The sequence below is a fragment of the Saccopteryx leptura genome, chromosome 2, assembly GCF_036850995.1.
Source record: "Saccopteryx leptura isolate mSacLep1 chromosome 2, mSacLep1_pri_phased_curated, whole genome shotgun sequence".
NCBI lineage: Eukaryota > Metazoa > Chordata > Mammalia > Chiroptera > Emballonuridae > Saccopteryx > Saccopteryx leptura.
Window position 1 is genome coordinate 296,809,616 of NC_089504.1, and position 25,414 is coordinate 296,835,029.

Genomic DNA, 25,414 nt, shown 5'->3' on the forward strand with positions numbered 1-25,414 from the left:
CTGAAGCCTTTTCTGGCCAATTCTTGAAAAACAATCACCCCGGGTACCACATCTCCTTAACATCCAACTACTGTCTCTTCACTTGCTTGTTTATTGCTTCCTCCCCCAATTAAGGAATATAAGATCGATGAGGGCAAGGACTACTTTGGTTGCTGCTGTCTCTCTAGTCCCTAGGACAGCTGGTCCTCAGGAAATATTTGTTGAATGAATAAAACTTATACCTCTATTATCTCCCCTAATTCTGAAAAAAGCCAGGACACAGGTATTCATGTTCCTGTTTCACAGCTAAACAATTGGAGGTGCAGAGGCGAAGGGCAGGCTGGGCTGACAGACTGTGAGCAGGGACTCAGAGGACAGACACTCCCTCCTCCAACATTCTAAAAGCAAATGCAAAGCTGAGCACCCTCTTCTTTAACGTATTTTCTTTTTCTAGCTGTAGAATTTGTAGACACACTGCAAATTATAGAACAAAACCCCCCATAAAACTGGTACTCACTCTGGTTTGTACACTTCGGTCCGCTCCAGCTTCCAACAAGAGTTTGATACATTCTTTGTTTCCCTTTTCACAAGCCAGGTACAGAGGAGTCTGTCCCCCATCAGCAGCATGATTAACGTCGGCATCATATGCAATTAATAATTCTACACACCTAAACACAAGATTAGGATTAATTATATAGAAGCTGGGATTGATTTCTGAAGTGCCACTTGACCAAGACATTAAATATAGATAACAGTGAGAAAATAATTCTGCATTTGTATCGATATCAAATATATATCATAAATTAGTATGGGTCTTATTATATGAACACTACTTTTTACCAAGGATAGAAGACACATTTGAATCACAAACTTAATTACTCCCATGAAAATTGAAAACAGCAACCCTGATCAAGTGCCAAAACTTGGTCTATGACTCTTCTCTGTCACCAACTTGTAAAAGTGGAGTCCCTGACATAGTTGGAGTTATTGGAATGAATTATTTAACTGTGCTTGCCATATATATATATTATTTGTGGCTCAAAATAGTTTGAACATTGAAAAAAGTCAGGCTGCTGAGTCATTCTGAGATTTTTCACTGGAGAAAATAATTATAAATAGCGCAGACAGCAGGGCACCATGGCCTCCACTATAAAAAGCGGTGGGGAGCCGGGAAGGGCTGCCCGAGGGGAAGGCAGGGGAGGCCGCCGGCTCCTGGAGGGTGCTGGCAACCAGGAAGAAGACGCTGCCCAGCAGCCGCACCGCCCTGAACCAAGATGGAAAGAAATGAGGTAAATTCAAGAAGTAGTGGCACTTACTAACTAGCTAACCAACGAAGGCTTGAGTTTACAAAATTAGATGAATATTAACTTAGAAAATAAGATTAAATCATAGTCCGATTGAGAAGCAATTCACATCCTCTTTTTTTTTTTTTTAACTTCAGGTGCATGTTTTCTGTCTTTATTGAATTTACTGGGGTGACGTTGGTTCACAACACCATACAGGTTTCAAGTGTACAACTCAACATAACATCATCTGCACACTGCATCGTGCGCCCTTTGCTCCAGGCAAAGTCTCTGGGTCCCCATTTTTCTCCCTTCGCCCACCTACACCCTTCCCTCTGGCTATCGCTACCCAGTTGTCTGTGTCTATGTGTTTATATATTTATATCCATATGTATTTTTTGCTTAATCCTTTCATCTTCTTTCACCCAGCCCCCCAAGACCCCTCCCCTCTGACGGCTGTCAGCCTGTTCCATGTATCACGGCTTCCCTTGACAACCTTTGGTTTATATAAATTTGAAAAACAAGTTACATATTGATATGTGTGTGTATCTCATACACATTTAAATTAATCAGCCCTAACCCCAGCGGCTTTTCCTTTTTGTAATGCTTATCCCTGTCTCTATTCCTATGACTACACTCTGCAAGTGAGGGGCCCAACGGACTGCCCGCTGACAGGAAAGGTAAAAGCCCAGCCCAGAGGAAATCCCTACCTGAGCGCTCAGGACATGCAAAAGGAACAGAAAAATCTATCGTCCTCAATAATAACTCAGGGTGATGACATGTAGAAAAAAGTAAATAATGTATACTTTAAGGATGCATTTTGAATTTTCAGAAATTTCCATTTAGCCTGATGATGGTAGCGCAGTGAATAGGGTGTTGACCAGGAATGCTGAGGTCCCAGGTTTGAAACCCTGAGGTTGCCAGCTTGAGTATGAATGAGCTGGCTAGCTTGAGCGTGGGATCATCAACATGATCCCAAGGTCTCTGGCTTGAATCCAAAGATTGCTGTCTTGGATCCAAGGTTGCTGATTTGAGCCCACAGTCACTGGCTTGAGCAATGGGTCACTGGCTCGGCTGGAGCCCCCCCAGTCAAGGCACATAGGAGAAGCAATCGATGAACAACTAAAATTGCTGCAAGCATGAGTTGATGCTTCCCATCTCTCTCCCCTCTTGTCTCTGTCTCTTTCTCTCAAAAAAATTTCCATTTATAATTAATAACACTAGTGTGAACCTTAAAACTCCTATTTTAAGAACTGTAAAATTTGTTAAAGAACATTTCATCAGGAGAGTTACATAAAAAGTTGGAAATAGCTCACAATCACTGCAACCTGACCCGTCAGCACAGGCAGAGAAAAAAACTTAGCTACCTTCTGTTTTAGTAAACTATGACTCAATTAAAAAAACAACAACAACAAAACGTTACTATGGTGAACTATCTTAGTAAAGCTACTGAAGGAATCATTGCTAAAGTTATATACATTTTCATTGTTAGGTACTTCTGGTTTTCTGCTCTAATTACTTTCAGTATGTAAAATTTCTGTTCTTTTTTTTTCTTTTCTTTTTTTTTACAGAGACAGAAAGAGAGTCAGAGAGAGGGATAGATAGGGACAGACAGACAGGAATGAAGAGAGATAAAAAGCATCAATCATTAATTTTTTGTTGCAACACCTTAGTTGTTCATTGATTGCCTTCTCGTATGTGCCTTGACCGTGGGCCTTCAGCAGACCAAGTAACCCCTTGCTCGAGTCAGCGACCTTGGGTCCAAGCTGGTGAGCTTTTTGCTCAAGCCAAATGAGCCTGCACTCAAGCTGGCAACCTTGGGGTCTTGAACATGGGTCCTCTGCATCCCAGTTCAACACACTATCCACTGCGCCACCACCTGGTCAGGCTCTGCTTCATTAAAAAAAAACAAAACAAGGTAAATAACTAATATTTAATACTGAATAAATTGCTACTAGGGAGTTACGTTTGTTACGAATACTACAGTTCTACGTTTTACTTTTAATGCCATCATAAGTAACAAAGCTTCTTTGTGTTGGAGTGGTGGGAAAGAGTGAAGAACAAAGTCCATTCTATTACCACATATATGTTGATACATGTATTATCAAATGATTATCCTCTTACCTGACCAGGCGGTGGTGCAGTGGATAGAGCATCGGCTGAGACGAGAGGACCCAGGTTTAAAACCCCAAGGTCTCCAGCTTAAGCGCAGGCTCATGTGGCTTGAATGGGCTCACCAGCTTGAGTGAGGGGTCAACAGCTTGAGTGTGGGATCATAGACATGACCCCATGTTCACTGGCTTGAGCCCAAAGGTCAATGGCTTGAAGCCCAAAGTTGCTGGCTTGAGCAAGGGGTTACTGGCTCTGCTGGGTCCCCTCCCCAAACCCTGGTCAAGGCACATATGAGAAAGCAATCAATGAATATCTAAAGTGCTGCAACTGCTAGTTGATATTTCTCATCTCCCTCCCTTCCTGTCTATCTGTGCCTGTCTGTCTCTCTCTCTCTCTCAAAGAAAGACAAAGATTATCTTCAGAATCAAATTCATTCATGGGGTTTGAATACAGTATGTTTCTCTTCTTCACTTCCCTTGTATACAATTCTTGAATTATTAGGAAGAACAAATTTAGGATCCTACTTTGGGTTTAAATCCTCAAAATTATTTAGTAAACTTGTCTGGCAATAGATTTCAAGCACTAGTGTATACATTCAGCTGAAACTAAAACATGTGTGAAAATTAGAAAGAACCTCTTTTCATAAAGAAAATCCAAACAAGAGCATCACTTACTTGAAATGTCCCTGAGCAGCTGCAACACACAAGGGTGTGAAGCCGTTTTTATCAGCAGCATCGACTCGGGCTTCTGCATTCAGCAGCAAACTCACACAATCTATGGATTTTAAGAGACAGCGACTTTAGAGTTTTGGTGAGTCAAATTTCTACAAGCTGTAGACAGACACTAAATGAAAAAGAGCTCTGCCATGCATGGTTCATCTGACAGTTCTACCAAGGCAGACGTCAGACTCCAGACCATGTATGGGGAAAGCGGCCCCTTCTCCTGAAGACTGTAATACCCCAGACTCACCACCTAAGACATGGTTTTTTTCTCTTAGCACTTTGGGAAGAGTTGCTGATGAGTTGAGAGATTTGTCTGTCATGTGTCAGAAAACACTTGACCAGATTTTCCACCAGGCTATCCCATGAAATAACATTAGTGGATAGAAAACCAAATCCATTTACCAATTTGAAATACCATTCTTTATATTGAGAAAAATTCTTATATTTTATTTAATCTTTAAAATGCTTTTGTGTGGTGGTCATCCTACACTTAACTCCATGAATGAGGGTCAAGGTGAACCCACAGAAAATCACCTGACTCAGACGTAAACAGCACCTGGACCTCATGTTCCTCTTGTAATTTACTAGATTTGATTTCTCCATATTAAAGAAAATTCCCATAGCGCTTTTAAAGTAAAAAAGAATTCCAACGTACTTTTAAACTAATGAGCTACCATCTTAGCTCATTAGAATCTTCCATTTAATCCACCTGAACACAGTAAAGCTCTGGAGACTTCTAAGGAAGCCACACTATCTGAATTAATTGACAATCATATAGCTTCCAAAGGCAGTGCTATTTGACTTTGCATTTGCAGTCAAATCATCTTTTTCTTCACTACCTTATGTTTACCTGACTATAGGATTGGTATGGTAAGAAAATAAGATAATTCCCAGACTTCATCAATATTCATTTATAGCTGTACAACTTCTTGGCTTTTTACAAAAATCCAAAGAACTATAATTTGTTTCAACTACAGAACTTCAGACCCATGACCTCTTGTAACCACTAAAACTTTACCTCTCTGGCATGTGCTCAAGTTCAGATGTTTTGGCTTTCACACACATCGGTATTTCTAACAGACAAATTAGGGCTATTTTGTCTTGACCAAAGTAAACACAGATGGAGGCTTCTTTCTAAAAACTGCTTTACAGTTACTAGACTTAAAATTTCTACATACAGGCCCTGGCCGGTTGGCTCAGTGGTAGAGCGTCGGCCTGGCATGCGGGAGACCCGGGTTCGATTCCCGGCCAGGGCACACAGGAGAGGTGCCCATCTGCTTCTCCACTCCTCCCCCTCTCCTTCCTCTCTTTCTCTCTCTTCCCCTCCCGCAGCCGAGGCTCCATTGGAGCAAGGTTGGCCCAGGTGCTGAGGATAGCTCTGTGGCCTCTGCCTTGGGTGCTGGAATGGCTCTGGTTGCGGCAGAGCGTCGCCCCAGATGGGCAGAGCATCGCCCCCTGGTGGGCAGAGTGTGCCAGGTGGATCCCGGTCGGGCGCATGCAGGAGTCTGTCTGGCTGCCTCCCCGTTTCCAACTTCAGAAAAATACAAAAAAAAAAAAATTTCTACATACACATTTTCTTGTGCATAAAACAATTCCTTTTTGCTAGCCACCAAAAGAAAAGTTACATTATCATAGAACTGTATAATTTGAATATTTAAAAATGTTTACAAAATCTTTACATCATGTAAAAAAATTATCCACTGCTACTTGTAAGGGGAAACTGAAACCAGAGTGAACCTTTTGCTCATGACAGTGGTTACAAGTGTTTGTGGCTCTCCGTCCTTTTGCAAGCGGGGGTGTAATGAGGTAATAGCATCACAATCTTTACCTGTATGTCCATTCTTAGCAGCAGAATACAAGGCAGAATGGCCATCTTCACAGGAGTAATTAATATCCAGTCCTTCTTCATTAAGCAGCAATGATAATAAAGTGACATTTCCCTGGGCAGCAGCTTGCTGAAGAAGGGTGGGCCTGCCAGCCAGGGGGGCAGGACCACCACTCGTTAGCAAAGGGGTTAGGGAGGGTGACCAGCCTGTGGGTTAAAGTGACCCTAGTTAGAGAGTAGGAGCGTGGACAAGTGGCAGACATTACCCGCTCTTTTCTGAATGACATACACACACAGACATATGAACACGTACTTCTAGAGGATTACGTGGTTTCTAACATTATCAATCTGTTAATATTTACTTAGCATAAATCTGGACTGTTATTTCAATCTTATATCTGCTAAATTAAATTAACATACATGATGATGGATTATTTTTAGACACCAATCTTACACAGATAAGGATTAAAGAAGGGATTGGTTTTTAAGAAACTAAGATGGCTGTCTCATTTTTAAAGTTTAAATTCCTCTTAAAAATAACTTGAATTTTGAAATTATGTATAGATTTTTTCGATTTCAATATCAGTCTAAAGCAGTGACTTGATATCTCTATGGATAAGATAGAAATAATTGTAAGAGATAGAGATTTTCCTTTTTTGACAATGTTTCCAAGGTAATTTTACATAAACCAATCAGATGGACCAAATACTGTCAAGGAATCTACTTATACTCCTTGAATTCCCTTATTTGAAAATAAAAGTAATGGAGAGTCAACTACTATTCAGTATCAACAGCTAACGGAAAGCCCCCCCCCCCACCCCCCCCAATTCTATGTAAAATAGACCAGCACAAGGAATTGACACAATCTGGACGACTGCATCATCTGGCCGTCTTTTAAACATGTTCCAGGAATTTTTAATCAGCCAACAAAACAGGACACTGTACATACAGACTTAACAAAAATCGTAAGAGTTATCATAGTTAGATTTCTCATCAGTATTTAGCAGCTTTAGACGAGAATCTGTTAAGTGTGTGAAGTCGGCTGCATATAGCATGGAAAAGTTTCTGAATTCTTCCTTGATCAAAAAGCTGTAAAAATAGTAAAGTAAAAATATTTATTTAATGTGACATAAAGGTATTTTGTCGGTTTTATGCTTAAATACGATTAACTTTCAAAAGACATCATTTTAGTTTCTTCCGTCTGGAGCCTCAAACACCTCCAAGCCAGGCAGGTGAGCACATAAGGCCTATGTGCACGTTGTCAGTCCTCAGGGTCGAGTCTCTACATATATCTGGTAACACTCCATGTAAAGACATATAATAGATCTTTTATCATCTCTGCATATTGATATCAGGGTAACATTCTAGGTATATGGTTATTACATTACTATGTCTGTAATATTCAATTCTTAAAAACTGAATCTTAATTATTGGCCCTAAATTCTTTTAATACTAAGAGTACATATCAAAGGATTTCTCAGTATTTTAAAAATTCTTTGTAATAAGCAAAGCACTTTATACAAATAAAATCAAAACGGCCTATTAAAAGCTGGGTATTATATCTTCATACTCAATTTATTTGGGTCCATAAATAATTTATTGCTTTACCCTATTAGACTGTAATGACATACAGAATTCCAAGGCTCATTAAATTAAATATTTATCTAAACTGTGTGATATATTCCACTGATATTCATTAGCTCTTCTTACGAAAGTTCGATTTTTACTTTATACTTACAAGAAGGCTCCTCTCTGCTACGATTTATCCTTTTGTATTTTTTTAAAAAATAAACAAAAAAGCAAGCCCACAAATATTAAATCAGTACTTGTCAGAAATGGATGATAGACAGAAAGACTGTGAACACCAAGGTGTGAAACTGTTTACAAAGCAAACACAAAGGCAACATGAAGGCGCTGCACTGCGGTCCTTTGGGACAGGAGGACAGGAGGATGTGGGGGCGCACGCGCTTTCTCCTCTCTGCCCTTCTTTCTTTCCTTCCCAGGCTTTGTCTTTTGCTTCCCTCTCTTCTTCTCCCTTTCCTCCCTCCCCCTTTCTCTCCCTCTATATTTCCTTCTATTTCATCCAAGGGTTCTTGGTTATTTTTTATTTTTATTTTTTGTATTTTTCTGAAGTGAGAAGCAGGGAGGCAGAGAGACAGACTCTCACATGCATCTGACTGGGATCTGCCCGGCATGCCCACCAGGGGGTGATGCTCTGCCCATCCACGTTGTTGCTCTGTTGCAACCAGGGCCATTCTAGTGCTGAGGCGGAGGCCATGGAGCCTTCCTCAGTGCCCAGGCCAACTTTGCTCCAATGGAGCCCTGGCTGTGGGAGGGAAAGAGAGAGACAGAGAGAAAGGAGAGGGGAAAGAGTGGAGAAGCAGATGGATGCCTCTCCTGTGTGCCCTGACTGGGAATCAAACCCAGGACTTCCACATGCCGGGCCAATGCTCTACCACTGAGCCAACCGGCCAGGGCCGGGTTCTTGGTTATTGAGTACCCTTTACGAATATCAACAGGTATATATTAAATGGTTTGCTATTCTTTTGGGTTTCCATTTTCATTTTTTTCTATACAATTCTAGGCTTTGGGGGACAATATTTTAACTGCTTTATATGGAAATATTGAACTATGGCTATAATTTCCTGGGAAATCCTATTTTTAATGAAACACTCTCTGAAAGATAGAATGTTTTATTCAAAAATTTTCTCAATCTGTAGACCACACAAGAGTGTTATAGTTCTGTTGTACAAAACTGCTGAAAAATATATAGTAATTTTCTTATTTTTTTGGAGGTTTATAATTCATTTTAAAAATGATTTATGACCCTTGCTGGCTAGCTCAGTGGTTAGAGTGTTGTCCCAGAACAGCAAGGTTGCAGGTTCTATCCCTGGTCAGGGCACATACGGGAGATGACTAATGAATGCACAACTAAATGGAACAACACAATCACTACTTCTCTCCCTCCCCCACCTCCTTCTGTCTCTCAAGAATCAATCAATTCAAAAATGATTTACAAAGAAAAACAATCTATAAATACCAAGTATTGTTAAAGTTTAAATAAAATTTTTATCAGCACTATCTTTCCCCATTTTCTCTAGCACTACTGAAGTTATTGTAATAAATCCTACTAGAAGAGGAAAATAAAACTTTACCATGAGCATTTATTACTCACTTGAAATTCCCAACAATTGAAAAATCTAACATTGCATTGACTTTTTACATAATGGTTAAGTAATGATAAAACAGATCCGTGGTCATACAGCTACTTGGATGCTGTTAGGAGGTCATTCAGCTTGGCATGTCATGTGCAAACATCAGTAAGGGTGAGCAGCTCACAGAACACCCGGAAATGAAGGGACACACAGAACATCTGTGGCAGAAGGAAGAGCGGCGAACAGCTTCTGGCATCAGCTTCAGAGGGCAGAGAAGGTTCATGTCATAGCTCAGATCAATCTCGCTCTCTGATTTAGCCTTTAAGCCAATCATCGTGGAGAATAATTTTTAAAATGTATGTTTACATAAGAAAAAAAAGTCTGAACCAAATTAAATCAAATCAAACAAAATAGAACAAAATAAAAAAAAACTGTCCAAGGGTATGGAAACTCAGCTGCCTGAGTGATTTCTGGTTTAGGCTTCTATTCATCTGACAATTTAAATTTATTCACTTGACCAGTTCAGGAGGAACAAGAGAATGTCATTTATTTAGAATTTAAAATGTGATTTAAAGTTTTAGCATTTGGCCATAACAATTAATTGTTAATCGAGTTGGAGTGATTCACCACATAATTCATTGAAATGGCATCCTTGGTCACTGTGACCTTCTCAGTGCTTTACTAACCATAATTGTTTATCATAAATAGAAGCTGACATGGAAACACAGAATTTTAGAGTTGGAAAGATCCTGGGATCTAGTGGTTCTCCATGGAGGGAGAGGTAGTGAACTTTTGTTTGAAAATTCAACAATCTTTTAGGTTTACAACTACTATTACTTTTTGGTTCAATGCTTTCATTTTTAGATGGAAAAACAAAGGGCTCTGAGAGAATTTTCTCCTGAGGGTGATACCTAGAAAGGGGCAGGAACGGGCAAACCTTGCTTCTTACACTCAGTCTGGTGCTATTTCCACCACAAACACTGGAACAGACAGCTGCCAAGCATTTAGCAGCCGTGCTCTGTCCCAGGCCTTGCTCTTACCAACCACAATGGCATCAATGGCTGCTTAGGAGAGCAATACCCTCCAATGAGCTCATAGTCTGGAGAGGCACAAACTCACCCAGGCATAGAGGGGTTAAGAAGCAGGACAGAGGGAGGTCTGGTGCTTCCTATTTCCAATGGGCATGGTGGCAAAAATAGGGCAATCTAAATGGAAAACAGAGTCCAAATCCTGTATCTCATTTAGAAAATTTAGGCTGACCTACCCCCTGGAGGTAGGTCATAACTCCATCATTATGTAATGGAGTTAGACACCCCCATTATATAATAATGAATTTCCATTCCCGGAATACACTACCTATTTACAGTAAACACTTGCTGACTAACAACCTCCTCTGCCTCCATTTCTACTAATAAGCCACCTTTCCTAATTAAATGGAATAGAAATCTGTTATCCCACCAAAGGTAATCTTGCAGTTCCAAAAATGCTTTGGGCAAATTATAAAATCAGAGAACAGAAAAGAAGGAACCAGCTTCATGCATTTTCAGGGGCTGCTACTTCTTTGGTTCTACTATGTATTCTTTAACTCTCTAGGCACAAGTCAAGGGCATTTTCAGATGGCTCCTTTTATCTGAAATTTTGTTGTACCCTACGCAGGCCATTCTGGTGACTATACAGGAGTGAGCAAAAGTAGGTTTACAGTTGCTAATAGGAAAAGAACACATACCTAACTTGTGGTGGTGCAGTGGAGAGAGTGTCAACCTGGGATGCTAAGGACCCAAGTTTGAAACCCCAAGGTCACCAGCTTGAGCGCAGGTTCATCCAGCTTGAGTTTGGAGTCGTGGGCTTGACCATGGGATCATATACATGACCCCATGTCATGTCATGACTGGTTTCAGCCCATAGGTCGCTGGCTTGAACCCAAGGGGGCTAGCCTGAACAAGGAGTCACTGGCTGGGTTGGAGCCTTCCAGTGAAGGCTCACACGAGAACCAATCAATGAACAGATAAAGTGCTACAACTACAAGTTGATGCTTCTCATCTCTCTACCTTTTCTGTCTCTCTTCCCCTTCCTGTCTCTCTCTCTTGCTTAAAAAAAATAAAAAGAAAATAGCACAGTAATTAATAAATAATAATACAATAATTAACTCTGTTTTGCATACTCACAACTATAAACCTACTTTTGCCTACCATGTATAATGGACTAGGAATTCTTTGACTTCAAAGGTTAACTTAAAATCCTCCATCGCAGATCCTGGTTTTAAAACTTTTCTACTGAAACCCAATGCCACTTGCCGCTGATCCCTGAAGCACAGCCATGACCAAAGCAACTACTGGCAAAGCATCAAGTTACAAAGCAAAGACAGCTCTGTAGTTTTTAAAAACTGACAAAATTTATACATCCCAGGACAGGTTTCCTGTTTTACAGTTTGTGCATTTATGTCAATAACACTCCACTGCTCTGAACAGCTTCGGAACTTCTGTTTTGCGACTGCCTGACAATCATATAGCTCACTCCAATTTTCCTGAACGGCAGCAAAATCCCTCCTTTGAGGGTGAGTGTACCTTATGCGAAATGACCAACGTCATTTCAGGCCAGGAGAAGGCTATCCAGCTCAGCAATACAATCTTGGGTTAATATATATATATATGTATATTCCATGTATATATGGAATGCTGAATGATCATAAAGACATCACGAAGTAATATTGAAGTTGTTTCTAAAGCAAATTTTCAAAAAACACTTTCAGCAATGATATTACTGAAGCAGGAACATCACCTCTGTTTATTCATCACTCATGCCGATCTAAGCTCTTCACACTTGTTATATTAAATCCCCCTAATAGTCACCTTCCCCACATTAGTAGCATGAGTTCCAATGAGAAAACTCGCTCAGTTCAAGAAAACACAGTTGTCAGTAGCAGAGCCCAGACTCCAGCACAGATCCGACTAACATCAACGCCCCTGCTGGGTCCAATTCTGCCCCTGAAATATGAGGATAGCCTCCAAAGGAACTTAATTTCAAGGGTACAGCTTATAGTTGGAAAAGTAAATCCTGGTGTACTGATCTCACTACCTGATAATTTGCAACTACCTGTTTTTCTTATTGGCACTCTTCTCCCTAAATTAAAAAAAAAAGCACTACTTAAATCTTCTTTTAATTCTCAAAGGTCCTTCTCATTGGAAGAAGCAGTCTCTGCCAACCACTAAGCTCTGTGGTAGGTGAGACCACTCCAGTTTCAACCTGACAACAGGATAGTATCTTAGAGGCTCATATACTCATGAAGAACTAATCCAGTCATGTCAGTGAAAAGAAAAACAATGCCTCCTCTATTATTGTATAGCACAAGGGGAAAAGTCAGATCTGCGTCGACTAGAGTCCCAGACTGTGACTTCATAAAGCACATGCACAATGGACACTGCTCTAACACTGGCCACCTGCTAATCACCTGTGTGCAGCATAGAAGACAGCTCTAAATAATAGTACATGACTTCTGGAATAAACTATACTTAACACAGAGATTGGTAAACATACACTCTCAAGTTTTAAGGTTAAAAAATGTTAACACCAAACTGATATTATTACTGAGAACATACTAATTAGAGAACAAATCTAATCAATTTAATAATCCAGATTGGACTGTAGTGTTAATACCTATTTGAAGGGAGTGTTTTTATGTCATCTCAGAGGGGTAGAACTGAACCCCAACTGCCTGATGATGACTCACTAATTTTGAGACTTGTGAGATAAATAATTAACGAGAAGGAATAGTCCTCCTTCCCATGAAAATGCTTTCACCTTTAAATTAGTGGTCTCAATGTGCTCCAAACTACTTTTTTGGGGGAGAAAGAAGGAAGGGAAAAAAGGAGGAAGGAACAGAAGGAAGGAAGGAAAGAAAGCACTTAGCGTAATAAAACCGCAATTCATATAGCAAGATGAATCACCATACCCTTGAGCCTTAAAAAATAGAGAGAGCAAGAGGAAAGAAAAATATAATTTAAAAAGTATCAAAAAAAAAAGTTTCAAGGCAATGTGATAGAAATTAAGGCAAGTGAGAGGACAGGCCACATTCTTAGAAAGGGTATAATATTACAATCCCTTTACCTGATGCTGTTACCAGGAGGCTGTCTGAGGCACCTGCTCTACAGGATGAGGCACTAACAGGGTTTATGGAAGAGCAAAAGGCAATGGTGGTGGGAACGACAAGGGGACGTTCTGAACATGCAGGTTGGTTCAGTCCAGGGGTTTCAGCAGGCCAGGCACCCACCTGAGACGTGGCCAGGGCTGAAACGGCACAGCCTGCAGGTGCCACAGTTAAATCTATGGATGGTTTTGGTGGCAGCTGAGGGGAGGATGATTTAGGGAGATTTTCCTCATTTATAACCCTGTTCCCTTGGGGTAAACTGGAAGGAGGTGAAGCCACAGTTTTGTTATCCACTTTGGCCCCTGCACTGGAGGCCCTGCTGCCATCCATGATAACCTTGAGTTGGGGGTGGGGTGGAGAAGGAGCTTGGGAGAGCCCTGGCTTTTTTGGAGGGATAGGAGGAGGGTTTCCTCTGTCAACTCGTGCTGCACCGGGAGTCTTTCCGCTGGTCCGGCCCACTGGAGGGTAGGTACCAGCATCCCCTGCAGGGGGCACTCCAGACTTTGGGGGTGCCCCTGCCTGAGGACCTGTAAATCTTGACAGCGCCTGGGTCACAGTATTCCGAGCCAGCTGTTTGGCCACTAGGTTGTCACGACTCGTAGGAGAGACATCTCTTGATGGAGGGCTTTGGGCAGTATTTCCATTTTGGTCTGGGTCATTAGCATTGCCCTGGAATCTAAATCTGGCTGCCTGGATCCGCGGGTTCGGACCTGGATGCAGAGACACATTGGCACACGGTGAATGTATGCTGTGCACAGACGTGGCTGGCGTGTGGCTCTGGGGAGCTGGGCCTGGGGCTTGAGTGGTGGGAGGGGCAGCACTACTGGGAAGTGGGGGTGTGCTACTTGTTAAATCTGGTGTTGAGCCAGTACTGGGTCCATTTTCCTCAATTCTGTTTGTACTGGGCGGTGGGACAGTGGGCAGAGAGGAGCCAATCAAGTCACCATGGGAAGCCTGCCTGTCAATACCTGGTCTGACCAAGGGGGCGCTAGTGCACACATTCCCCTTTGCATTTGCAGAAACTACGTGGCTCCCTGTGGAAGGCTTTACTGGCACAGTCAAAGGTAACTTCTTCACACGGTCAGTGCCTTCTATCACCAGGTCTGTCTGGCAAGCAACAGATATTGTCATGGGTCCTTCTGTTCCTACAGATACAGAGACCAAACGCCTATCTTTTGTCTTCCGGGGAAGCGAGAGGCTCGGTTTGCTGTCAGTTCCCCTTTTCAGCTGCTCGATCATTTTCTTCATCTTGTCTATTTCCTCCTTGAGGTCAGTGGTGTGGGCTTCCTCCCGGTGCAGCTTGGCACGAAGCTGCTCCCGCTCAGTGTCAAACTCGGAGAGCTGCTTCTCCATCTGAGCCTCCATGTCTGTGCTCTTCCGCTTCTCGGTGGAGAGCTCCTCTTCTAACGCGCTGCTCTTCTTCTTCTCCTCGTCCAGCTTGCCGATCACTTCCTCCAGCTTCTGGGCCTCTTCTATGACCTTGCCTGAGAGCTGCTTGCACTCTTTGACCAGCATCAGGACCACGTGCTTGTTCTTGCCCCGCTCTTCCTCCAGGCGGGACGCCAGCTTCTTGTGCTCCTGCTCAAGGGCTTGTAGCTGCAGCTTCTCCATCTCCAGCTGAAAGACATTCACAGGACAGCTCTATTAACACGCAGAGAACTCTTTCAGCCAAAGTGCTTCCTGTGAGATTTTTATTAATTTCCTCATATGGTTTGGGTTAGCTAAAAACCACATTTCCAAAATGCGTTATGATAGGAATGACAATATTTTAGACTCATTAAAATCAGTAAATAGAGGTAACTGACTTTATGAAAAACATCTAAGTTACGCCAAAAGAGAATTTTCTTAAATCTACTAAAGTTAACTGCAGGAAAGGGGAATAGTAATCTCATACTTCCTGGATCCCAGCACAGAATTCAGTAATTCTATTTCTGTAAAAATAGAGCCCTGTAAGGGAACAGATTTTTTTTTTAAGGTTTAATGCTTAAAAATCACTAACTAATCTTTGAGGTACAGTCTAATGAAAAGTGTCAGTAAACAGCAGACTTCAGTTAAATTCTAAGCTCCCATACTTGCTAACTGTATTGCTTAGCATTTCTTTTTTAACTTCAAACTTCTTATGACAGGTTGCTATAGAAATCATATAAAATTATACATGAAAGTTCTTTGGAAACTATAAAGAGCTAAAGAAATATCGTGTTAGAACGGCAATCAATGTCAGTGAACCCAAAGTCTGACTTCATCTTCTACTTCGGTCTCACTTGCTCACTTAGCTCCCACTACACTGGCTTCCCTCGAGTTTCTTGAACACTCATGAACATGGTCTTGCCTCAGGGTCTTTGACCTTGCTGTTCTCTCTTCCCAGAATGCCACTGCACACCTTCACATAGGACTCCTGCACTAGGCAATGAGCAAAAGATGAGAATGGCTCACTGTCCAACAAGGGGTCTGGCATATTGCTCCCTTACTTTGGGGGTTGCCCACTTTGAAGAAGTTGCTGAATAGCATTGCAGTGGATCCTATACACAGGTGATCAGGAATACAGATAATTCTCCAAGAATAATCAGAGATCACTGTTTATTCACATACACTCTATTCTACTATATAAAATTTGGGGATGACTTTGTAAGTAAATTAGGGAAGATCTAGAGAACAATAGTGCTATCATATACTATATTTATATGCATATTTTATTCATCTGGGTAAAAAAACATAACGTATTTATAGTTAAAGCCTATTTAACCTTTATAAATGAATCAAATGATAGGTTGCTATGGAAGGCACATGAAAAATTAAACAAGAAAAATTAAAATCTTTTTATATTAGCACTGTCTCCCGTCCCCCTATTCTCATAACAAAGTAGGAAAAATCAGAAACTAGGATGATTTTCAGCTTATTTTTTAACTGTGAGTTTCATCATTTACTCTGAAGGTGGAAAAAGACATCGTGCGGAACTCTAAGGGCCGCCTTCATTTTACAAAGCAAGTGAAGCCAGGCCAGCACCACGATTTCCCTGACATCCTCCAATCAATTACATAATGTCAGGATCACAACGCTCACTCGGGGTCATGCTGGTCTCACCATTTCTCGCCACAGCTCACATCTTGCCCATGGCATTTCTTCTCTGTGGGTCATCACCCTTTATTTTTGAAAGGATAACCTTCATCTTTTAATTCAGAATCAAATTGAAGACAGATTTTCAACAGATGAACTCAATTAACCTCAGATTTTTATACAGAAAACTGTACTACTACAAGTGTTCCACAATTCATTTGTATCTTTGTCCTTCCATCACTGTGCTTCACAAATCCTGTCTCAGCCTAACATGAGCCTCCTTGAATCTCACCACAGAGAGCAGAGCACAGGGGAAACCACATCACTCATGCACCCACAAACACATGGCTACAAATTCAACTGGGCTCCGAGTCCCAATCATCAATCCCTCTACCTAACATTATTTAGCTTCCCCTACAATTTACTTCCCCGGATATTTAAACCTCTGCCACTCTCCCCAAAACTTCACCCAATAACGGCTCAACTGACTCTCAGTCTACCCTAGCAGACTCTTTTAAGAAGAAAATTCAGACTAACTCTCTTCTTCTACATCCTGCCTCCTGTGTTGAGCATTTTTATAGCCACACCAGTCCATATGCTCTTCCCTTCACTCTAAGGGAGAAAGGTTTCCATCTGTTGAAGGTGAGACATTCTTTAGCAATTTACTTCATTCTCTTCTGTAACCTCTGAGACTTGCTATGTGACCTATCACACCACTCTACAAACGCTGAACATCCCCCACTATACTAGCTCCTTCTAATCGGTATGTAAACATACTCCCATACTTTAAAAATATTTTTTTACATTAAAAAAAATTTATTGATCATTGTGGCCTGAACATAAAATTTTTGTGCTTGAAAAAGAGATATAGTAGTAAGTTCTGATCCCAAACTTCCTGGTTGTATGACTGATAAGTTCTCCCTCTAAAGATCAGTTCTGTTTGGTTCATTTATCTGCACAATCAAGGAATAATAATGATATAAGATTAAATGAGGCAGCACATGTAAAGCATGCACCACTGTGCCTGACATTAAAAAAATATTGTTTTAAATTTATAATATAATAACCATTTGTGCTGTTTAAAAATATGTCACTTTTGCACAATGTTTTCCCTCTGAAGACATATTTACAGGCAAGCTAGGATCTAGAGAATTGAACATACTAAACTTATAGATGGATGTAAGTTTTTTTTTTAAGTTAGATAGGAGTTGTAATTTAACAATTATGAAGTACATCAGAGAAAGTTTCACTACCAGTAATGGTGAAATAACTTTTATTTTTATTTTTATTATCTCCGGCAGATAATTATTATGAACCTCTAAAAATATATAAAAAATAATTATTTGAAAGCTCTGGAAAGCAGTAAAAGTAGCAAAAATAAGAGAGGTGTATATCTTCCATTAAAAAGGAACTTACAGCATTGCATGAGATTTGCCCTTGGGTAGCTTTCCAAGGGAGGGCAGTTCTCTGCCCTGACAGTGGCAGAAGCTCAAGCATAGAGCACCCTTTATACCGGCCTGAGGAGGCAGCAGATGAACCCACAATGAACCCACCAGCATCTCTTGCTGACTTCTGAATTATATTTTCATCAGGGAATCTCCACACTGAGTGACAGAGGTGGCCACTGAATGGCAGAGAGAACTCTACAAATATTTTAGCCATTGCCAACTGCAAGGAGATAGGGAGTGAAGTGTGAATCGAACCAGGTTGACTACTTACTAGAACGAAATACATTCTTCAGAAGATAACAGAATCTCTGTACCATATCATCTATAATGTCTAGAACACGACAGGCAAAGAACATATTTTTTAAGAAGTGATCCATTGTCAAGAGAAATGTACTCAAATACCAACTGGATCTAAGATGATCTATATTGGAATTAGCAGACAAGGACCTTATCAAAGAAAATATGGTCACTATGACAGAACAGAAGGGGAATCTTGGCATATAAATGGAAACTAAAAAGCATAATACCTAAAATAAGGAAAAAGTTTATTTACCAAATAGTCTTAATAGCAGATTTGAAAGAGTAGAATTAAAAAGGAAAATGAATTTGAAAACAGTGTAAAAGAAAGTATCCAATTTGAGAGACATACCGTATTTCTCCATGTATAAGACGCACCTTAATTTTGGGGCCAGAAATTTGAAAAAAAAAATGTATTACATAAAGTTATTGAACTCATAAATGTATTACATAAAGTACCATCATAATATTCATACAACTCCTCATCACTGTCAAAACTCCCATCCATTAGCTTGTCCTCATCTATGTCTGATGATGAATCACTGTCTTCATATATTGCCTCGTCCTCAGTTCCATCTATGGCATTTGAAATGCCACACTTCTTAAATGACTTGACAACAATCTCAATCTTGATATTATCCCAGGATCTTTTCACCCAGGAACAAACTTCTCCTATAGTTTGTTTCTTCACTATATAAGCCTAGAATTACCATCAATCAAAACACTTAAGTATTTTTTTTGTTTTTAATTTACAGAAAAATTATCAGTCATGAACTCCTTAGCAAAATGTAAGCAGACTGAACCCAGCAATACATGAAAAGAATAAAGGTGACCCACTCAAGTTTATCACAGGAATCAAAGGCTTGCTTTGATATTTGAAAACCAATTATTGTTTTCACAAAACGAAAGAGAAAACTGTGCGTGTGGGACCAGAGTAGCTACGTAAAAGCGACCAGACTCCAAGGGGTAAATGGAGAGGGGAGCACATATAGTCTGTAAAATGAGAAAGCAGAGTGCATCTGCCATGACCACAAGTACCATGACATTGACCTGTATTCGTTATTGCTTCCCCGTATCCTCTAATACTCACTGCATCCTGCCCTCTTCTCCAACTGGACACCCCATCCACCTGCCCAATCCTGGTAAACAAATTCATAACAATAAGACATATTAAAAGATCTTTTTCCCCCCTTTTCATAGGGGCTAGAGCTTGCAGTCACAGTTTGGGCTCTACAGATATTCGCTGTCCCTTCTCCTTGTTCTAGAGCAGGGGTCCCCAAACTACGGCCTGCGGGCCGCATGCGGCCCCCTGAGGCCATTTATCCGGCCCCCACCGCACTTCAGGAAAGGGCACCTCTTTCATTGGTGGTCAGTGAGAGAAGCATAGTTCCCATTGAAATACTGGTCAGTTTGTTAATTTAAATTTACTTGTTCTTTATTTTAAATATTGTATTTGTTCCCGTTTTGTTTTTTTACTTTAAAATAAAATATGTGCAGTGTGCATAGGGATTTGTTCATATTTTTTTTATAGTCCAGCCCTCCAGTGGTCTGAGGGACAGTGAACTGGCCCCCTGTGTAAAAAGTTTGGGGACCCCTGTTCTAGAGTTTCAAGGAGGGAACACAAGACATGGGTCAGGCATACTGCCCTCCACTCCGAGTCTGCTCAGAACCACGACCTCAGTCTCAAACTCTCCTTACACCAGGGTTCGGGAACCTTTTTGGCTGAGAGAGCCATGAACGCCACATATTTTAAAATGTAATTCCATGAGAGCCATACAATGACCCATGCACGTTACGCATTATCCAATAAAAATTTGGTGTTGTTCCAGAGGACAGCTGTAATTGGCTCCAGCCACCCGCAACCATGAACATGAGCGGTAGGAAATGAATGGATTGTAATATATGAGAATGTTTTATATTTTTAATGTTATTATTTTTTTTTATTAAAGATTTGTCTGTGAGCCAGATGCAGCCATCAAAAGAGCCAGATCTGGCTCGTGAGCCATAGGTTCCGGACCCCTGCCTTACACACACACTCACTGCCGTGCGTCTGGGGAGTCAAAGCGCAGGCTGCAATATAACAACAAACCACACCAAAAAGACTCATGTAGGAGCTAAAATAGTCACTCATATAAAAAATGTCCTAAATACTCTTCCCAATAATGTTATTATAGATGGTTCTCTATCATATTGTCCTTGAATGGAAGTCTAGAAAGCAACTTAAAATTAAATTAGACTTATATGTTAATAAACTATTATACAATGAAGTAGAGAGCACTGAATACAAGTGTCAGAAAAGTACAATTAGCTGTAATAGGAAGAAAAAGCATATGACATTAAACCAAACCATTTGCTTACTATTTTCTGGCCCAGTTGTCATTTCTTTGTTTGTCTAGTACCTGGCCTCCACCCGCCCCAGGTTAGGAGAGGATAATTTTCCACCTTATTATTCTTCTCTACAGGAGTGACATAGTGGCCTTCCTGGTCTTCCTATAGCCAAGAGGGTGTGGGGTCTAAGCCTGGCCAATGAAATGAACCTGTTCTTAAGCTTCAAGTGGGAAATGAGGGAGGCAGAGATGAAGGCCAGCGGAGGCACCACTCACATAAGACCCAGAGCAAGTAAGGCAGCAGGGCTGAGTCAGCAAGCTGCAGTGTCGAGCTCTCCTGAGCAAAAGTGTCATGCACCTCAGATTAGGTCTGTCATTAGCATTTGTTGGGGATGCTGGCTGGTAAGAGCAGGTCCCCGACCTGTCCCAGCCAAGCCCTACCATGATGTAACCAACCAATAAATGCTTTTTCTGCTTAACTCAATAAATCCTGGCTTCATTTGCTCACAACTGCGAATCCTGCCTGATACCTCTAACGTCATGCAACTGACCTCATTATGTGAGCTGCCACCTAGGTGAACCTATGCCCAATACACAGAGCTCCTTCTAATTTTTTGACTGGTGAAAAAAAATTGCTCCCTTCTGAATTTCCTAGTTATTATCTTGGCTTCTTACTTTTAAAGGCTCTGCTCAAATGAAAAGGTCTTTCCTTTTTGGGGGTTACAAATTATACTTCCTAAGTATGACTAAAATAATTAAAAATAAATTAGGATAAAAACTCTATTAACAGATGATGTACAAGATAAATAATAAAAACCCAGATACCACTCTACCCTAGGTTACTGGCTCTAAAGTCAGAGTAAATTACCGGAGGCAAGGCTCCCCATGACGAATGCTCATTAGGTTATTCCAAGTGGCTTTAAGGGCTCAGTCCATTTGCCAAATTGATTCTTGCCCAAATTTTCCTGGCACACAAATTACCAAACAGTTAACCCTCCTATTAGTAGTCTCAGCAGGAACCAACGCACGAATGAGCACGGAGCCTCTTCTCTTGCCCGAGGGGCCAACCAGAGCAGCATTCAGACCAAATGTCTTAGAATTACCCAAGGGCCATGCCCAGTGTCAGATAATAAGTACTTGAATTGTAGATAATGAGGCCTTTGCTCTCCCTGACTCTTCTCTGGCAGTGATTTAAAGAACTGGACTCATTGAAAGTAATGGATTTGTCTTACAGCTTTCAGATTTCTAAAGCTGCAATTTATTCGATATTCAAGGGAATTGAAGATGTCTGGTTGAAATTATTTACTTTCAAGACTAAACGTTGGAGGGAATTTTGTTGCTAGAAAAATGACTGCCCTGTTTCTGGTCTTATCAGCTGATGTGATATTTTCTTTTTTTTTTTTTTTTTTTTTAATTTTTTTTTTTTTATTTATTCATTTTAGAGAGGAGAGGGAGAGACAGAGAGAGAAAGAGAGAGAGGAGAGACAGAGAGAGAGAGAAGGGGGGGAGGAGCTGGAAGCATCAACTCCCATATGTGCCTTGACCAGGCAAGCCCAGGGTTTTGAACCGGCGACCTCAGCATTTCCAGGTCGCCGCTTTATCCACTGCGCCACCACAGGTCAGGCAAATGATGTGATATTTTCTTTGTAAGATTCAGGATAAGAGCACAAACTGTAATTCTTCTTACATGCTACAACCTACCAGGACAGAGTAGTCGTTAGGGACGCTGGGGAGCATTGCCTATCAGAGCGACCTTTCACTGAGACTACAGAGCCAATGACTCTGGCCATAAAGGACCACTGTATCCCCGTAATACGCGGGAGACAGATCACTGGCTCATTTCACACTAGCCTGTCAGGTCCCACAGGACAGAAACAACTTCCTTTCACTCCCAGCCAGGTTGGAAAAGACCCAGTCATTCAGAAACAAACAGGATGTAAGTTGATTAAGAAAAAAAATATCAGCTAGATAATAAAATCTTTGATTCGATGCAAAATGAGTTCCTTCATCTTTTTTTTTTCTACAAGAGATAAAATGCAAACCTGGAGTAAAATTTAGGAAAGAATGTATTTTATATATTAAGTGGAAACGACAATGAAAACAAAATAGTGTCTTAATTTTTGATAACACAGTATAAAAACCCAGCAGAAATAGTTTATTATGAAGGAGCTCACTTGACATGTTAAGAACATAACTGAAATGTGTCTCATTCAAGAAACACAGATGAGTTGCAGTGACATCAGCTGAAACACACAGGCTCTTGCAGATGCTGTGCGTGGGGATGTGTGACAATCCCCGGAAACCTCAATGGTTGTCTGCCAGGCTTTGAAGAGGGTTTGCAATATCCAGAATAAAACTCTTTGATTCTACCTTACATCCATGGAAAGCCTGTAATTCTTTCTTCTTTCCTATTTCACTCAGGGCTTTAGATTTCTGCCAGGTGACATACTCATGACAATGTTTGCTTTTATTCAACACCTATTCCAGAACACTGACATACGTATGTTAATGCCAAGATATAATTACAGGGAAAAGACATACACATTAAATGACGAGATCATAAATATTTACAGTAGAGTGCAGTCAGGTTAATTTTCAAGCAGGTGTTACACGTATGCAATAACAAGTTCTCTGAAAAGGGCATTTTAAATTACGCTTTAGAGACATTTTAATTTGTGCTTTAATGACGGTTGGAAGAGCATATTGCTCTTAATTCTAATTATACTAGACATCATTAGCTTCCCTGGTTTCCTCACTCTTTTTTCTAATAAAGAGAATTGGTAGTCTTGGCTGTATATTGGAAGGACAAAATTTAAACTTCTATTTCCTCAATTTCCTCATGGCTGATGATAGTAAGCTTTTATCACTCAGGACTCTTGGAAGCAGCTGTTTATGTGCAATAAGTGAGTGTGTTGGTCGGAGCGGTGAGGAGTGGGGAGGAAGCTGGTTTAAATGAAACACATGCAAGCAGGAGCCTGGAGGTCTGAGTTACACAGCTATCAGAGCCCGGAGGCGGCTGTGAGACTGTCCAGGACCTCAGGATGACACGCAGTGAGATTGCATGAAGTTTCCTTCTAATCCTCCCAGGCCAGTTTCATTTTCCAAAGAGATCATTTAAACACCTTTTAACCTTAGAGAAATATCTGAGACGGAAGCTGGATACACTAAATTGGGGATGCCCCATGGGATCTGAGTCCTGGCTGCCTTACCAGGTCACCCCTCTCGCAGTTACACGTCTCATGTCACTAGAAAAGGGAAATTCAAAGAAGAAAAAATTCACATTTTAAAGACAGTACCAGCCTGACCAGGCGGTGGCACAGTGGATAGAGCGTCGGACTGGGATGCGGAAGGACCCAGGTTCGAGACCCCGAGGTCGCCAGCTTGAGTGCAGGCTCATCTGGCTTGAGCAAAAAGCTCAACAGCTTGAGCCCAAGGTCACTGGTTCCAGCAAGGGGTTACTCGGTCTGCTGAAGGCCCCCGGTCAAGGCACATATGAGAAAGCAATCAATGAACAACTAAGGTGTCGCAACGAAAAACTGATGACTGATGCTTCTCATCTCTCTCCATTCCTGTCTGTCTGTCCCTATCTCTCTCTCTCTCTCTCTCTCTCTCTCTCTCTGTCCCTGAAAAAAAAAAGACAGTACCAAAGTCACCGTTATGGGAAAGATAACTTCTTTGTCATATTTCTTTTCTGGTTTAGTGTTTTTTATTTATTTATTTTTTTTATTTTGAGTGACATTTGAAAAAAAGGCCACCAGAATCTGTCAGAATTTTGCATTTTAAGTACTATCCCAACTCTTTTCAAAAATACAGTCTCTAAGAACAAAAGCTAACCTCAGAGTGTGTCTGCACTCTACATTGCATTATGGGAAAAAATGGCCACTTGAAAGTCTCAGTACCTTCTTTTGTCTGCTCTCGGCAGCAGCCAGCTGTGTGGACATCCTTTCTTGCATTTTTCTGCAGTGGGCCATGACTGCTTCCAGGATGGACAGGGGGTTGGTACAGACTGGCTTCTTCTCTTTATCACCAGCTCCTGCTTCATAGTCTCTCTGCAGCGCCAAGAATGGGTCATTTAAATTAAATCTTCCATACCGTTCCTGGATAAATACCTCCTTTCTGCGAGCCTAGAACAAAATCAGAAGAATGTAGTGAGGAAGGAAATGATAATACATATATTCACAAGAAGGTTTTGTGATTACTCTTCCAGTGGTATTCACAGCTGCTATAATGGCTTACGTATGAAGTCAGGCAAAGAGCAAGACACGAGGGGGCTCTGACCCTAATCTCTGATTAGCCTGGCACACCATTTACTTTCTGATTTTCTTTAAGAATAACGTCTTTTAAATTACAAATGATACAAATATATTTTTCCATGATGCCCATTCCTTCAAGGATTTAAATTTTGGGTGTTGCCCTGACTGGATATCTCGGTTGAGCATGGTCCTGAAGCACAGAGGCTGCTGGTGCCATCCCCGGTCAGGGCGCATACAGGAACAGATCGATATTCCTGTCTCTCTCTCTCTCTCTCTCTCTTCTTCTCTCTCCTGTTCTCTCTCCCTGACTCCTTCAAATCAATACATAAAAATAAAAAATAAATTTTAGGTGCAGTCTTTTCTAATTTAAAGTAAAATCAGGAAGATCAACAAGTTTTAGTAAAAGTTCAAAAATAAAATTATCTCTATGTTGACAGAACTTCACATAACACTGATCAAGTTACAAAATATAAATCTCCTACAAGTTCTGAACAACCAAGAAGAATTTATAAGGATAGCTTGACCAGGCGGTGGCACAGTGGATAGAGCATCAGACTGGTTCACGGAGGACCCAGGTTTGAAACCCTGAGGTCGCCAGGTTGAGCGCGGGCTCATCTGGTTTGAGCAAGGCTCACCAGCTTAAGCCCAAGGTCGCTGGCTCAAGCAAGGGGTCACTTGGTCTGCTGTAGCCCCCCAGTCAAGGAACATATGAGAAAGCAATCAATGAACAACTAAGGAGCCGCAACGAAGAATTGATGTTTCTCATCTCCCTTCCTTCCTTCCTGTCTGTCTGTCCCTATCTCTCTCTTTGTTAC

General features: G+C 41.0%; 1 protein-coding gene across 2 annotated transcripts in view; it reads right to left on the reverse strand.

The window, feature by feature from the left end:
- The window catches only part of CTTNBP2 (cortactin binding protein 2), a 168,895-nt gene that overhangs the window by 77,455 nt on the left and 66,026 nt on the right, over nt 1-25,414 (reverse strand). For both annotated transcript variants that reach the window (XM_066362548.1, XM_066362547.1), the window contains exons 3-7: nt 24,246-24,470; nt 13,181-14,837; nt 5,925-6,128; nt 4,049-4,148; nt 497-647 (exon numbers count right to left, since the gene is read on the reverse strand). In XM_066362548.1, the coding sequence (XP_066218645.1) occupies nt 497-647; nt 4,049-4,148; nt 5,925-6,128; nt 13,181-14,837; nt 24,246-24,470 (2,337 nt within the window). The remainder of the gene's footprint in view (nt 1-496; nt 648-4,048; nt 4,149-5,924; nt 6,129-13,180; nt 14,838-24,245; nt 24,471-25,414) is intronic.